The 17,201-nt window shown below is 41.9% G+C and overlaps 1 protein-coding gene across 50 annotated transcripts in view; it reads left to right on the forward strand.

The window, feature by feature from the left end:
• The window catches only part of ANK2 (ankyrin 2), a 627,576-nt gene extending 613,611 nt beyond the window's left edge, over nt 1-13,965 (forward strand). For 21 of the 50 annotated variants that reach the window (XM_014863579.3, XM_070504609.1, XM_014864128.3 and 18 more), the window contains 7 exons: nt 802-1,087; nt 2,788-3,076; nt 6,004-6,087; nt 6,199-6,363; nt 7,388-7,570; nt 8,961-9,052; nt 11,695-13,965. In XM_014863579.3, coding sequence (XP_014719065.3) covers nt 802-1,087; nt 2,788-3,076; nt 6,004-6,087; nt 6,199-6,363; nt 7,388-7,570; nt 8,961-9,052; nt 11,695-11,878 — 1,283 coding nt within the window. In that variant the 3' untranslated portion in view covers nt 11,879-13,965. Of the gene's footprint in view, nt 1-801; nt 1,088-2,787; nt 3,077-5,408; nt 5,502-6,003; nt 6,088-6,198; nt 6,364-7,387; nt 7,571-8,960; nt 9,053-11,694 lie in introns of all 50 variants that reach the window. The other 29 variants (XM_070504610.1, XM_070504608.1, XM_070504607.1 and 26 more) reach the window with 2 other exon arrangements.
• The last annotated feature ends 3,236 nt before the right edge of the window (nt 13,966-17,201 follow it).

The raw sequence follows: 17,201 nt of genomic DNA on the forward strand, positions 1-17,201 counted from the left end.
TCTATCTAAGATGCTAGTCCTATTTACTCTATACTTTTACCCTGGTTTCCTTTTCTCCTAAAATTTATCACAACTGTATATGTATCTGCAGAAACGCAAGTTCACTGAGGACAGAAGCTTTTTCTATCTTGTTCACTGCTATACATCTACCATCTAAACAGCACCTGCTACGTAGTTGATAACCAATATGTGTCTGTTGAGTGAATAAATAAATAGATGAATGTCAGTCTCACCTCTGCTAAAAATCTTTCGATGATGCATTATTGCCCTGGATATAATGAAACGCCTTAGCCTGGTGTAAGAGACCCTCTGTAAGAAGAGTGCTAACCTCAGAGTGTTGTTTAATACAAGTTACTACTTGCCAAGCGCCTAGAACAGTGCCTGACACATAGTGAATATTCAGAATGTATTAGCTATCATTATTATCATCATTAACTCTGACTCTTCTTACCACTTAGATTCTGTGCCTCAGCTATTGCAGTTGATGCCTGTTTATCATTAAGTCTCCTTAAGATGCCATGCCCTCTGCACTTCCTCTCCTAATTCTTTAACCCTGACTCGGGTGCCCCCACATTCATTGACTGACCCTGTGGCGCAGCCACTCTGCAATTTAACAGACTGTTCCTTGCCTAAGCTCATCCCCTACATGATCAGCATCTTGAAGGCAGACACAGTGTGTTGTTTAGCTTTGTAACCATGGACCTATCACAGGATGTGGCATGTAGTAGTTACTTAATAAATACCCATTTAATATAGGTGAGCTTCAGGTAAATACTTAATTTAAACTGCTCTCCACTGTAGGGTTCTCAGTGCTTCAGGAGGAGCTGTGCCTGGCACAGCAGAAGCAGAAAGAAGAGCAAGCTGCTTCCAAAGAAGGCGAGCCCTGTGATCAGCCTCCCATCGTCTCAGAGGAAGACATTTCTGTTGGTTATTCCACTTTTCAGGATTACATCCCCAAAACTGATGGGGACAGCTCAACAACAGAGCTGCTTCCCCAGACTCACAAGGAGGAAGTTCAACGGGATTTCTCAGGGAAAATGCAAGACCTGCCTGAAAAGTCACCTCCTGACCATCAGCAGGAGTACTTGTGAGTTTCGAAAGAAAGCCTGTCAAATGTGATTCCAAAGAAACAAGCCAATATGGCAAGGGTGCCAGGCATATACAAGTGTATACAAGTACAGGCACATACAAATCATTCTCAGATAGTTTTCGAATGACCCCACCAATAACAAATGCCAGAGCTACGGAAAAAAGCAAAATATTTCAGAGACGTGATTGTGATGGTGATGTGTGCCACAGATCTGCTTGAACCGGCTTCCAGTTCTGTGACCTTGGGCAAGTCCCAAAGCCCTTTTGAGTCTTTGTTTCTGCATCTATGAATTATGATAATAATATACACCTTATTCATCTCACAGGGTTGGGGGTCAAGGATAAGCCTTCGAAAGCTTTGTTTAAACTATAAAATTTCATGTAGACCACATGGTTATTGCCTGTAAGATTGCTACACTTCGCTTCTCTGCTTCTGATACGTGCCCGCTGTACTATGATTGGTTCACAGTATGAACAGCGATGCTGGAGGTGATTCAGCCCTCGCATATTTCAGCAAAGCTAGGAGGTGGCTAACAGTAAAATAGAAATGCAACACAAATTATTCGCACAGAATGAAAGACCATTAAGAGGAGGTGGGATGGGATTGGAGCGGGAATAAAGAGAAGCCTTCTAGAGAGCTTGTGGCTAAGGCAAGCTGCAGAGCACAGGCAGCTTAGAACTCAAGTTCTGGGCTTTAGGGAAGAAAAGGAGACAGAGAGTTGTTTAAATGGCACTTGTCTAGAAAAAGAAAACCAATCATGAGAAAAGCAGATGTGAAATCTGAGAGCAGTGTGTCAGGAGATTGTGTCACAGCGTGGCCTTTGTCGTGAAAGTGAGGTTTGTGCTGGGCTCCCTGGAACTTGAGATGAGGGTGAAATGGGTAATAAAATGATCTTTTCTTCTACAGAGCCACCACCCTCTCCCCATCTACCTTTAGATTTTAAGTGAGAACGTAAAGAAGAAGTAAGGAAAAGAGAGAAGGACAAAGGCAAGGATGGGAAGCAAAGAGGGAACATCAGAGAGGCACTCTGGGCATTTCATGGCTGTGGAGTGACAGAGAATTGCAATAAATAGAAAAAAAAAAGGAGCAGAAGGCAGAGAATTTTCTTATTTAGAAATTGAGATTATAAAGATTGCATTGGAATAACTCCAAACTCTATCAGTAGAACAACTTTCGATGTCAACAGGTCTTTCTATCAAGTAATACAGTTTTCAGGAGATAAAATAAGAAACTCCCTCTGACTACAATATGGTTACTATATTAAAATAGGGTGTATATACTGCTTTTCCTAAATCTTGCCAAATTTTGATTCTCGCTTCAAAAGCCTTAATTATCTACAGATCTTTGTTATGTAAACCTCCTCAAATCTTCAGTATTACTTTGAGTTATCAAAGAAGAGATGAAATTATGATGTATGTGCTTTGTAGAGATTAGGACATGGTAATACATTTTAGGATAATTTTTGCCTGTAGAATACATCTTTCCCAGTCAATGCTAGATCCATGAGCTGTAACTCTATACTATATCTTACATATAATTTTTATTCAACTTTGATTTCTTGGCCAAATTTACAAAATCTGTTTGACTCTCACGGCCTGTGAAGATGAGTTCCATCTTCTCTTCTAATTCCCTAGCTTCATTCAGTAGGAAGAGAAATGCATAGGTTCTCGTGATATAATTTGGTTTTTCCATTTCAGTGTGACAACCCCAGGGACAGAAGTGTCAGAGACTCAAAAGGCTACGGCAGCATCTGGCTCTCCCAGCAAGACGCCTGAGGAAATTACTACCCCTCCTGAGGAGGAGAGGCCATACCTCCAGACCCCGACGCCGAGTGAGCAGGGTGACTCTCCCATCGTACAGGAACCCGAAGAGCCCCTAGCACAGAGGGAGGAGAGTCCTCGGAAAACTAGCCTCGTGATAGTGGAGTCTGCTGACGACCAGCCACAGGCCTTTGAAAGACTCGAGGAAGATGCAGCTTTTCAGAAGGTAAGACTTGCCTTCTCCATTTTCTTGCCCATGTGTAGCAAAACTACAAGGCTTCTCCTAGTTTCCATTTCTCTGATGGCTTATTTTTCCCTGAAAAACAAAAAGCTTTGCCAAATTAATTAACCTGGGCCACATGAAGCCCCCAATCCCTTTTGAAACCCGGGAACCAATGACTCGAGGAAAAATTGAAACACAGTTCCAATTCTAGCTACTTGACCATAATCCCTAATTTTATAATTGAAAACTCTGTTGCTAAGAAAAATGAACCCTGAGGTGAAACAATATACCTGATGTAGCTTTTCAAAATTAGTAACCTTAGGCATGAAGACTAGTGAGAGGCATTAACAGAGCCTCAGGTAACCGTGGGAAAGTGCTGGAACCCGCACTCTTGTTAGGTCTATGTCTGTGCTGTCAGGTGATAAGCACAAAGACTGTGGCTGTTGGGTTGTGTTTATCTCCCAAAACAAATTTTTCTCATTAGAGGAAGGATTATTTCCAAATTAGATCCCCTGATATTTATTTCAGAATGACTCAGACAAGGGACATTGTACCTAAACTTCTTGCTGGTTGTAAATGTCAGGAACCTGAGAGCAGCGTGACGTTGCTTCACAGGGTTTCCTTTGTCATTAAGTAAGTTTTGACATTGTGAAGAGAGGTGGAGACCATCTTAAGAAATGCATTTAAACCATTGATTCTCAAAATTTGGTCTCAATGGTTCATATTTCTGCACATTAACTGGGGGGCGGTGTGATCCCTCTTGAGAACTCCTGAATCAGAATGAATCCCAGGGATGGGAGGGGGACAAGAATCTGCATTTTCCCTGACTCCCTAGATGATTCTCATAAAAAAGCTTAAGAATCTTTTTGAACTAAACTTTTAATATAAGTTAAATTAGATATATATTTTCCTTCTAGAATTTAAAAACATTTTGTATGTCAAAAAGTTTTTAAAGTATCAATATACATCTTAGTAGGAAAGAATGAGTCATATAAATGAATTAAAACTTTGGGGAAAAAAGTGATACAACGTATCTTTGGGCTTAAGACCCACATTTATTTTTGTTCACTGTGAGTGTGACATCTGCTAGCAGGATTTCTCTAAAATCATAGCTACAGTTAGGAGAGGACCAGGCAGATAAGAACTGTTCGTGATTTTGGCGGTTATCTGAAATAATGAATTCATCCCATGAATGGAGTTGTATTCCAAGTTTGTCTTTGCACAGAATTACTCATCTCTCAAATTCTTGGCTTTAAATGAATTCTAGTAAAAATGTTTTATAGATGCTGTCTGGACTTAAAAGTTACCAAATTTAACCTAAGAATCCATAGGCTAATTGAAGTATAGACTTGAAACAATTATCTGGATAATTCACATGTTTAATCTGTTCTCTGCATGTAAGTAAATTTTGATAAGTCATTCTGTTTTCCACGGTCTTTATCCGGGTCTGTTCCACTTATTCCTGATGAATATGCAATTCTCTCTCTTTAAATCTTTCTATTTTGACCCTTAACTTCTCATGACCCTGACTTGAGGATCCAATTTCAATCACTTTTCTTGCTGATCATATTTCTAGACAGCAGACTCCTGAGTGTATTTAAAGTGTAATTTTGTTTAGAATTTATGTGTTTTCCTTTAGCAGAAAAGAATACAGAAATATAACCAGTATTTTAAAATACGTCGAGAAAATTTAGTTGTCTTTTTCTAAAAATAACATTCCGTTAGGAAAGAGTGATTCAATATATGGCTCTCAGACATATGTTCTAATCTAAAATTATGCTCTTAGCTCCATCTCTGGCTTTGGGCCAGACCCATGAAATCAGACTGGCCTCTGCATCTCAGCTTCTCTGCAAAATGAGTCTCATCCTATTCAGAGCCTGCCTTCCCTGGTGCCAGGGGGATGCACTACTGGCTGGATAATAGCGACAGGGAATTTTTTGAGTCCCTGCAGATAGTTCTGCCACAAGCCTAAGACGTTTCTCCTCCTTTGGGCTAACCATTCCAAGTCTAAGCCCAGAGGCAGTGGCTCACAGGCATTTCTCATGCTGCTTGGGTTCTGTGTTGACATTCAGTTATTTATCAGGAGTTTAAGTCCAAGAAGTAATGGGGGCGAGACAGCTCTCAGAATTCCAGAATGTTTTTTTTCATTCATTGAACAAAAAGCTCTATCCCCACTGAAGTATGAGACTAGCACGCACTTGTTTCCCCTGCCGGTTTTTCCTCCAAAGCCTGCATGCATAAAACTTTCAGAAACCAGCGTGAGCTAGAGCAGAGACCAGTAGTGAAGACAGTCCTTAGCACGTTAAACGAAACAGTGCTTCTGTGCTTCCACCAGGAGCTAACAGAGGAATTAGGTGAGCTGGAGGCCAGCTCAGATGACGAGGCGACGGTAACCACCAGGGTTGTCCGCCGGCGAGTGATCATTCAGGTACCAGCTGTTAAATGACTTGCACGTCCGGGACGGGTCTGTGCCCGTAACCCTTAGGGAGTGATAGACCCGGAGCAATGAGGGCGCGGCATGCTCCTGAGGTCGTGCATGGCCATCAACAGCAGACCCCTCCACTCTCCTAAGTTGTGTTTGTAAGGAAACGCAGTGGTGTGAGATCTGCAGCCTGCCTCCAAGAGAGCGAGCACCAAGAGCAAGACTTAGCTTCTTCAGTTCCTCCCGCCTCACCTCGCGCTTGTCCATTTTTGTTTGTTTGTTTGTTTGGAGTTATACCTGCCTTTGGTCCAATTCTCCTAAGCATGTTATTACCCACCAGTTGGTTTTTTTTCTTTTAAACTTACTACCTGACAGGATTTGGCATCTCTGCTGTGCTTCTCAACAGTTCCTTTAACATTCTAACATCGCTCACGTGATAAGCACTGGGGAGACGTTCCTCAGAATTGGTGTCAAACACTGAAGTGACCCTTTTCTCTTAACTCTTTAGGGAGATGACATGCCTGACATACCCCCGGAATCAGTCACAGAAGAAGAATACATTGATGAGCACGGACACACGGTGGTAAAGAAGGTATTGTCTGATGTGTTCTCACATGGTTGATTTGCAACCTGCTGTTTGAAATGTATCAGTTCCCTGGTATGGTCACTCACAAACAGGATGCGGGAATAAACTATCTTTCAGGTTACGAGGAAAATCATTAAGCGGTATGTATCCTCGGACGGCACAGAGAAGGAAGAGATTACAGTGCAGGGATTGCCACAGGACCCCGTGGACGTTGAGGAGGGGGATGGCTATTCCAAAGTCATCAAGCGCGTTGTACTGAAGAGTGACACCGCACTGTCGGAGGTGAGGTCCTCTGATTCTCCCACCTGGTTTTATGGAGAAGTGTAAAATAGAGCTCAAAAGAGATGGGCGGATGTTTATTCATATTGGCCTCCCTTCTCCCCCTTTATGGCAGTCTGCTTTTAGTTACACATTTATTTTTTTCCCCCATGATTTTGTGGAGTTTAAAAATAGCCATCGAGGAGATTTGTAACCATTATACTCATTGTGCTTGTTTGGTCCTTTTTATTTGTGTTTTCCATTTAATTCATAGTTGACCACAGCAGAAATCCAAAAGTGAAATTTTAGAAGACTAGCATCCTATTTGGGGGCAAGCAGGACATTAGGACAAGATGCTGTGCAAATGCACTGTGGTGTTTGTGCCTGGTCAGCACAGCAGCTTGTGTAGGGACCTTTAGATGAGTATCTGCTATTTAGACTTCTCCATTTCAGAGTCCCTAAAATCAGGATCCAGAAACTCCTTGGTTTCTGGTTTTCTTTCTTTCTCTTTTACTTCCCTCTTTGAGGAACACGTTTACTCTCTTTGATGTATAGTTTGTGACATTCTCAACATTTTGCATTCATTCACATCCTCAAAATTTTATTATGTTCCACATGAGGTCCTCTGGAAATCTACTTGTTCCGTTTCTCAGTTCCTCCTTTGGGGGTTAATTTTATCTTCACAATGCCAAAGCAAACCATTTAAACATGGGAAAAGAGAGTTCATCCATAGGTTGTTATGTCTGCCTGGCTCTGAGCAGTCAGTTCCTTATTCATGAAACTTCCTGACTAATTTTTGTTTAAGTGACTAATTAAGTGATTGATTGGGTGCTGTCTAGATAGAGTCATTATGTAGACATTACCAGTTGATTATAGGGTTGTTTTTTTTTCTAACTGCTTCTCTCTTCCAAAATGGCTGGTTTCCTGGAAGGCCAGTATATAACATGGTAGATGTTTTTGTTTTGCTTTGTTTTTTTACGTACACAAATTCATCATTGTTACGTTCTGGCAGTCAGAAACTGTGTGTTGTGTGTCCTTCATTCACTAGGTGACTTTGTCTGAGCCCAGCATTTTGTCCAGTTCCTCACAATTTGAGGCTGAACCAGTGGAAGGCCGTAGAGTCAGCAAAGTTGTTAAGACAACCATGGTACATGGAGAGAGGATGGAGAAGCATCTGGGGGACTCTAGTTTAGCCACTGATCTTCCTTCAGCCAAAGATGACTTTGAAGAGGTATAGAACCCCTCCCTTTGTCCTTCTGTGTGTGTGTATGTTCTGTTTGCTCTGTGCTTGAAAAGAAAATGGTTTATCATTGTGTCATTCCGTATATGTATCCATGGAGGGTGCAGAATCCTTCAGGAGAGGAGGGTTCCTGTTTGAATAACTCGTGCAGTGAGGTTCCATTGCCTCAGCCTATGGTATTCATCAGTGTCAGCTCAAGAGCTGTTAAAAATCCAATGATCAGGACTCACTTCAGCTGAATCCAAATCAGAGCATCCAGTTTGGGGCAGGATTGTACATCTTGCTTAAAAGTCCCAGAAGCGACTCGCACTCCCAAGTAATAAGGGAAAGAAAGAAGGAGGTTGCAAATTACCTTTGCTAGCTAATATTCTCAAATGTTTCCAATGGTAGGCATTAAAGAAAATTCAGATATATTTTATAGTCATAAATAAAACAAGCATTTATAATTATTTAAGTTCTGATTTCCAATAATTAGGAGATGGGTCCACAGTGGCAGGTCCACAAACTATTATGATGATTAAAAAATCCAAAAATTCTGAAAACCTAAACTAATGTTACAAGTTAGTAGCAAGCTGATTTGGCAATAAAGCTTAATGTGAACTGACATGGAGCTATGCCATGGAGTCTTTCTGTCCCACCTAGAGTGAATATTCGTATGTTTTGCTGTTGATATAGCAATGAGTTTGATTACAGGATGCTGTCCCTGCTCCTGGGGTATTAGAGCATACAGTATATGCATCATATTACCATTCTAAAATTCGAAAGGAAAAAAATATGAATTCTGGAACACATTTGGCCCCCAAGGTTTCAACTAAAGGATCACAGGCATGTGCAAACATCTACAAAACATTTTTTGCTATAAAACATTTTGAAGTTAAATGTTACCTGTGTGTCCTCTTCTATACCCACAATATGCATTGAGATTATACGTGAGTGCGTTGGGATATTAAAAGCATGCCTTATTTAAATACTTCTAGTTCTTCACATTTTGACAACTGGTGACCTTGGACGATCAAAAGATGAATTATCTGGGTTATACACTTGGGCCTTATGTGTTTGCTGCTTGTGCCTGCCTCTGCTCATTATATCTGTCGTTGGGGTCTCCCCTGTGGAAAGGGAGGGGGTGAGGCGAGGAGGAAATCATAAGTCAACCAGTGTGGGTGTTACTCAGCAGCGTCTGTGGAGTCACAGAACAGATCCCCCCGCAAATGGGAGACATGTGATTAAAACTCACTTCTCAGATCTGCTCCTGAGAATTGTTTTTGTTTATCCTTTCAAGTATATCTTTTTATACCGACTATCAATTAAGCAAGGTAATCGATTATTTTAAAGTCTATGGTTTAAGATGGGTCTTGTCTTGCTTTCTTTTTTCTTACTTCAGGCTTTGAGTTACACAGGTAGCCACATGAAAGTCCACTCCCCCAGTTTAGTAGAGAGAGAAATCCTGAAAGAGGATGGATCCGTAATTAAAAGGTTTGGTTAGCATGGAGTGATGCTTTGCCAACTAACACACCTGAAAGCTTTTTCTGATTTTTAAGGAAAATAGAGCCGCTACGTATGCCCTAAAACCCCTTGGGAACTGCCACTCTCCCTGTTTTGTAAGACTTTTGTCAAGGGCTAGGTCTGTCGGTGTGTCACGCCTGTAGTGTCCTCTGGATGCTTTCAAGGTCGTATAAGGTGTGATGATGTGGAGAGGCCTGTTGACACAGTCACTCCCTGGGTTTCAGCAAGTCCTCATTTCTTGAGACCGGCCAGCTGGGGTCTTCCATGTGTTGTTGGGTTTGGGGAGCACAGGGAGAGGAATCTAAGTAACTGCTTGCAGATTAATCTTGTGACCAGCTGCCTTCAGCTCAGTCTTAATAAATTATTACTTTGAATAGTACATGCTTGTTTTTTTGTTTTTGCTTTTTTAAATAAGATGCTTCTTGATTCTGCATTTGAGTAGCAAATAACATGAGCATGAGTTTGATACCCATGAACTGAATAAATCTAGTGATGCTGAAACTAGGTGCTTTGAGAAGTTAAGAAAGTGTCATGAAAGCAGTGACCAGCTTATTTTGTGCCTATGAGGGGCCTCACTGGCAGGCTCTCTGCTCTGCCCCGTCTCCATCACCCATTGATGCATAAACTCCAGCGCTGTGACCTTGGTTGACTCTTGCTCCTCCCTGGTCCTCCAGCAGCACTGTAAGTATTCATCAAATGTTCTCAGCTTCTCAGTGAAAAGACACAATGGAAATTCAAGTTACTATTGTGCTTCCATTTCATTGAAAAGAAGAGAAAGATTGTCATTTATAGTACTCTACAAAGCTATTTTTAGCCTGTAGAACATAATAATTACAACGGTAAAATTAAAGGTTCTGTCGCAATTCCACCCTCCAATCACATGTGAAAAACAGCAGCAGCTAGGAATTTAAAAAGAGTGTAATTGCTCACAGAACTGTAAACAGGCTACACGAATGAAGGATACAGTACTTTTTATACTCTGAGCTTTTAAGTCTTTTACCAGTTATTCCAATGAAACCACATAAACCGTGCACACCCTAGCGTCATGAGATCTTCGAATTAGAATAGATTTAGAGATCAATGAATCCAAAGTTCTCATTTACAGCTGGTGAATTTGAAGCCGGGGATGCAGACAACTCAGTTAAGTTCCACAGCTACTTAGTTATAAACTCTGTCTGCGATGTGCAACACTTTGTCTTATACGTTCCTGGAGACATTTTATCACACCCACTGCTCCCCGATACACATCTGAGTAAATTCATTCCATTTCCTGAGTCATATACATACACATATTCATAAACACCTTCATCTACATATACCTGCACAACATACAGGGACTGTCGTCCTACGATAGAAGCTGATCCCCCGACGCCAATGCCATAAAGGCTTCTGCTAGCTCTTGGCAGAAACAGTCAGATATATCTCTTTTTGAGGGAAAAAACGATATATGGATGCTGAATATAATCTGATTTCAACCCTTGGAACCAAAGTTGACCTTGCTATCAAGAGAAACAAAGTTAAGTTTGCTTTCAGATAGAAAATAACTCATGTGGTATCAAAGGGCAGAGGGAAGTAAGAGAACGTGAGAGGAGAAGGATGAAGGAAGCAGAGATGTCCAAAAGTGAGCTGAAAGTATTCTGGCTGGAGTAAGTCATTTTTTAAAAGTCAGGATGACCTTAACAAATGCATGGAGGTGTTGGAAGGTATCCTGATGAAAAGGGCAGCCATGAGCAGAACCTCCCACTCCTGAACACTAGGAACCCAGAAGGAAAGGCTGCATAAAGCCACGAAAACTGCTTATCCCTCCGGGGGTTCTAAGTGAAGATGCTCGGCAGAGGGGTGATGGCTTCTGGCTCTGGCCACACGGATACTAACTGTGCTATTTTTTATTTGGAGCATTGCTTCAGTTCTCTGAGATTGAGTTTCCTTATTTGTTATATTAATAGTACCTGGCACATAAAACATGTTCACCGTGTATTTGTGGAATGAAGAATTGTATTTAAGAGTAGACAGAAGAAATGAGAATGAAAATTACAGTATAACGATTTGCAGGTAGGGATACAGGAAAATAATAGCGCAAAATATAATGTTACATCACAGCCCCCTTTTCTCAAGTAAGCACCAGTCTGGGAAGTTTAAGTCGGAATGTGACTCTAAGGATTAAGCTGGCAGCTAAAGTGTTTTACACAAATTAAATTAACAACTTTTTCTTTAGCTTGTCAGAAAGTATGCATGGAATCACTATTTCAGGATGAGCCAAGCTCTTTTATATCAGTGCAACTTAAAACATGAATGGTTGTATGGTTACTTTTTGAGAAAATCATATTAAAGCTTGGTTGCATTTATTTGAAATATTTCTTAAAGTGTTAAAAAATACTCCTTGTTTCAGAATACTTTAAAAACATCTCATGACTCGTTTCAGATAGGGGAGCCATGTTTAAAGAAAGACGTGGAAAAATGGCTGTAGTTGTTACATTGATAACTCAGTGTAGAAATATCTAGAGGTAAGACAGTAAGTACTTTAGTGGGATGCTTACCCCCATACCAAAGGCAGTAGCTGCCTTTTAGCAGTGAAGAGAGAGCATAATCTCCTCTTGTCTGCTTTCCTCCAGGACAATAATGAGTAAAGCCAGTACACGGAGCAGGGCTGTGGTGAAGGACCAGCACGGAAAACACATTCACTTGGAGCACCTGGAGGACGTACCAGAAGCGCTAGACCGGGGCGACCTCCAGCGCGACCTCCAGCAACTCCTTCAGCATTTCTGCAAGGAGCACTTGAAGCAAGAGGCCGAATGAGGGGCTGCTCAATTCTCAACCCAGAAACCACGCATTCGCTCAATATGCAACTTCCCATTTCTTTAGCAGAGTGACCTAACTGACCTAGTGGGATACCCTGACATTTCCACTTTCAGCAGATACACTGCATCTTGTTTTAGTTTTTCCCCGTCCTCTTTAACTGTAAGCTAATTTGTGACCAAAGATAGCGTCCTTCATTCTGGATGCTGTATCCACTACTTTGTTGTGTCTGTGCTAACCTGGGAACTGGCCACCTCCATTTTTCTTTGCTCCTGCACAAGCTCCATGAAGATCCATTGATCAGAAGAACTTCACCTGCAGACCTCTTCACGTGATGAGATATCGGAATCCTTCCAAGGGATATCCATGTATGTATATAGCTAAAATGCTCAGATGAACAACATATTAAAATTAAAACCACTGCCTATCATAACTACACTGGGCATCATGGAATAAAAGGCCTCTAGAGTTGCTGAACAATGGTTACTTAAGATATTGCTAACACAATCGAATGATAACACAGTTCTACTGCAAAAGAAGCACTTCAGACCTACCACGTCCTTAGAACTTCCAGAGTAGCCATTGCTCCTAGTTAAAAGATGGGTTAATAACCTTGAGGAACTGTCTTAACTAAGCACTTATTGCTGGTGCTGGCCAGCCGTGATTTGTGACTCTCCTAAAGCCACTCTGAGGGAGGGAGCAGAAGGCAAAGAGAATGAGACAAGGAGATACTCAGTTGCTAGCCACTGCATCCTGTGGCACTCTAGCATCTTCAGGTCTTTTAGATTTTGGACACGTTGGCAGGGTATTTTAAAAAGCTATAACTACTGTAGTTTCCCAGTTTTCACTGCTGCTTAAGCAAACCACGCTGTCTTATTGGTGGTACTTTCTTCTGGCCACTGCACTGTAGATAACTCATTGGAAACCAGACTTACCCACTACACAAAAGGTTAAACTCCTTCACCGTGTTGGAGTGGCTTCTTTTTTTTCCCCCAGGTTTGTATCTTCTCTAATACGTGCATGTAGCGTTTGAAAATCAAAACCACAGTCAAAACCCCTCTTCTGATCACATTAATGGTTTTCATTCTTTATACCCTGAGCAAGCACTTTTCACTGTTCAGCTAGGTCTGTTTTTTAGCTTGCAGACAAGGTTGAGAAATCCTTAAAAATTTGGTTTTGGTTAAAATTTTTGGTTTATTTATTTGAAATCCAAACTCCCTTGGAAACTCTTAAGTGCGTTGGTGCACTTTCCTGTTCGTTTGTTTCAAAGAAGGGACTTTAATAATCTGAGTGAGTTCCACGTCCTGTTCCTTATTCCTCTAGTGGTTGAAGCTGTGTAGCATTTTAACATATATATATATTCACAAATATATTCATATAAACGGTATACATTTTGAATCAGTTATTTGTTAAAGAAAAGTATATTCAATGAAGATGAAATTTAAAAAAAAACAACACACACACCAGAGTCCATCCTCCAAGGATTGAACGTTTTCCACTTCTATCTGGTCTTTTCCTGTTGTGCAAAAATGACTCATTGCCCCGAATGTCAAAAACAAACGGGACAAACAATGGCACTTCATCATTTTCAAGGAACGTTGCCAAGAGAGAAAATTTCCTGGGAGGGAGGTTTCCCACAAGCCGACTCTCGAAGCCTCACAGGCTAGCACTTTTTGGCAGTTGGATAGGAAATCAAGCATTCTTTGGCAGCCAGAATGAGAGAGGCCCGTGGTGAAACTTTCTGGGACACACCATGGCCTTCTTGTTACAACCTTCACTGGAGCTCAAGAAAAGCATTTCTGTTGTGTTCTTTGCAGTGCAGATGATGTCTGTGTAACAGCATAATGGTTATTCACCTTTTTTTTGATTTTGATTTTTGCTGTGTAATCAAAAAACTTGAATACTGTGAGAAGAAGTGAATTTTCAGTTGATGAATCAGCATCTTGTTCCCATGGTGATAACACTAATTGAATATATCTATGAGGGCATGTATTAGTTAATGGAAAAAAATACAACACTAACAATACATAGCTGCAATGTGTACAATGGCTGATTTAATTAAATAAAATGTACAAGTGTTAAATGTGGCAACAGTGATTTGTTCTTCTTTATCACTAATCTGTGATTTCAGGAGAAACGAGATTATTAAAAAGACAACATAGATTTGAAGCCAAAAGAAAGAACAAATTGCCTTTGTTGTTGTTTTTATTTGGTAACTGAACATGCTGGGTCCAACATCGTGTTAAGCACTGGGATGAACAGATTTTGTCCTTGCCATCAAAGAACTTTTATTGTCATTCAAAGGAAGAAAAACAGGGGCTGGCTGAGTGGTTAAGTTCGTGTGCTCGCCTTCAGTGGCCTAGGGGTTTGCTGGTTTGGATCCTGAGCACGGACATGGCACCGCTCATCAGGCCACGCTGAGGCAGCATCCCACATGCCACAATTAGAAGGACCCACAACTAGAATATACAACTATGTACTGTGGGGCTTTGGGGAGAAGAAGGAGGAAAAGAAAGATTGGCACCAGATGTTCACGTTAGCTCGGGGCCAATCAAAAAAAGGGAGAAAAACAAAGATTTATTTTTCGTTTTGAGATGGCCAGTGGTAAATGAGCACTAGGCATCCAGGGGCCTGAGGGAGATGAGGAGAGGGTAGCCAGGGTTCGGCAGCCTAGCGAGCCCACGAGGCAGGGCCCCTTTCAGCTCTCTCCTATAAGGCGCTAGCTCTCAGAATCAGCCCTGCCTTTGGGAACAGCATTTCACTGGGTGGGTGGGAGTTATTTATCTCTTATAGCCTGAGAAGAGGAATTAGAAATTAAATGGATACATTAATATAAATAAAGACAGGGCAGGAATGTGCAAACGTGAAATCAGTTGTATTTGGAGAGGTTACTTGTTTTTTTTTTCAAAAAACAAAATCCCTTTAGTGTTGCTATAATATATTTTTACTGCAAAAATAAAAAGGCTCGGTTTATGGAATTGGCTTTATTTAAATCTTATCTAGTGTGAGATAGGAAGCTCACAGGATCTGTTCCATCTGCCTGGTTGATTTACAAGATCTTCCAATATTCAAGTACCAATTCTGCTTGAAATTTTTCAAAGGAAGTAGAGCCAAAGTTGAAAAGTGTTTCTGTAGTAGGATGTGTGTCGCTCTCCCTCCTCTCATGGGCTTCAGGAGCTGTGCTTTCCGTCAAGAGGAGCTCTGGGCTTCCAGTGACTTGGGTTTGATTAAGGAGATTGAAGCAACAGAGAGTATTCAATGTCTTCTCATGGTTAATTAGGTGGTGTGCAAACCCCATTAAAAAAATGAACAGTGAGTCATACGCCCTTTACAGAACCGTATTTAAAATCTGGGATGGTGGGAACCCTCAGACCGCGGGAAGATGATGCTCCTCTCGTAAATGACTTGCATTAGTCATAAAGACGAGCAAATACAGACAAGCACATTGAAACAGGCTTGAATTGAATGAACTTAGGCTGCTGGTGTCATTCAATTTATGTCAGCACGGAGGGTCTGGGTGTGGGCAAGCAGACAGCACATGAGTAAAACAGATAAAGGGAAGTTCAACAAAATTTAATGAGAACCAAAATCGCTACAAGGTTTTCTTGCGTAATGGAATACACATGGTCTGCTCGTTTTCATTATGCTATAAAAAAAGAAGTTGTTTGAAAGTCTTTGTCTTCAGTTACCACTCCCTGCTGAAAAACTGTCGTCTCCTTCCGTCAAGGTAGGATTTTCTCTTTCTGATCTAATTAAAGCTAGAATTACAATCTTAGAATGAGTCCCTCAAGTAAATACATAACACACTTTTTCTCGCTGTAATAATAGAACATTTAAGAAAATCTTTCAAATATCATAAGAAAAACCTTCATTCCCAACTCCTGCACACAAACTAAAATATGCTTTTTTCGTTATACTACACTTCCTGGGAAAAACAAAACTACTCCCTTGCTTTAAACTAGCTCCGTGGTCTGGAGTAAACGACACGCATGAGTATCCTTGGGTAGAGCTGGGGTGTATGGCAGACGAGACATTTGACGGGGTGTTTGTCATCCTTCAATCACTGGAAATGTTCGGTTGGTAAGCCCTTGAAACGTTCCGGTGAGGCAGTATGACACGACGGTTAAATAGGTGCTCTTGCAGGAAGACTGAAGTGGAACTACTCCAGCTCTGTCCACACTGATGTGACTTTGCGGAAGTTCATCCTCTGGAGCACAATTCCCTCATAGTAAAATAAGAGAGAACCCTTGCCTCAGAACCCTCTCGCCACACCAGGCGGCAGGGCAGGGCAGCAAGCCCTGCCTCATGTGTCCTCCCTTCAGCTAGAAGTGCCATGGTGGCCTATGTGTCCTTGGAGGCCATTGGTTATGGAGCCCTATTTGTGACCTTCCACCTCTTCGGGGAGGAGAGAGCCTCTGGGTAGGTGTTGCAGGCCTCATCTGAGCCCTCTAGGTTAGAAAATAAAGTGACCCGCTTCCCATAGGCACTCACAGGAACTTCTTGTCAGTGAAGCCCTTGGAGGAAAGACTGTTCAGGATCTCTTTTTCTCAGTTGGCCCTTATAACTCAGTTCTGGTTTCCATTCCTTTTTCAAACTTCCCACACATACTCTATCTTGGGTTTTCTTTTTTCTCCACTCTCAGCCTTGACTGCAGAATTGGAGAAAGCCACGCCAACCCCTACTAAGTGTTCTCTTCCAGCAGCAGGTCCAGCACAGACGCTGCGAAGAGAAGGGCTGGCAGGGCCCTGGGCTGGACTGGAGGGGGACGTGAACACAGCAGCTGTCCCTGTGCACATGCAGAACAACTGAGTTACCACGACTGCACGAATTCCACATCGTGCCCGTTTATCCTGAGCGTTGATCAGAACTCAGCCCTCATCTAGACTGGGACGTGGTATAGCAGCAACTTTGGAGGAGTTGGACGTTGTGTGAATTTTCCAAATGACTCACCAAATGTGATTCCTTAGAGAACCCCTCCCCAGCCACACTCCCACCCGGAGGGCAGAGGGACAGTGCGGAGCTGTCTGCTGTTCCAACAATCCTCTTGGGGTTGAGATTGGTGTATTTGTTTCCTCGGGCTGCTGTAACAAAACCCCACGGCCTGGGGGCTTACCTGACAGAAGTTTATCTCCTCACAGTTCTGCAGGATGAAATCTGAGATTGAGCGTTGGCAGTTGGTTTCTTCTGAGGTCTCCCTCTTTGGCTTGCGGCCTGCCACCTTCTTGCTGTGTCCTCACATGGTCTTTCTTCAGTGCACTTGCATCCCTGGTGTCCCTGTGTCCACATTTCCTGTTCTTACTAGGACACCAGTCAGATTCGATTG

Source organism: Equus asinus, chromosome 3 (genome assembly GCF_041296235.1).
Source record: "Equus asinus isolate D_3611 breed Donkey chromosome 3, EquAss-T2T_v2, whole genome shotgun sequence".
Taxonomy (NCBI): Eukaryota; Metazoa; Chordata; class Mammalia; order Perissodactyla; family Equidae; genus Equus; species Equus asinus.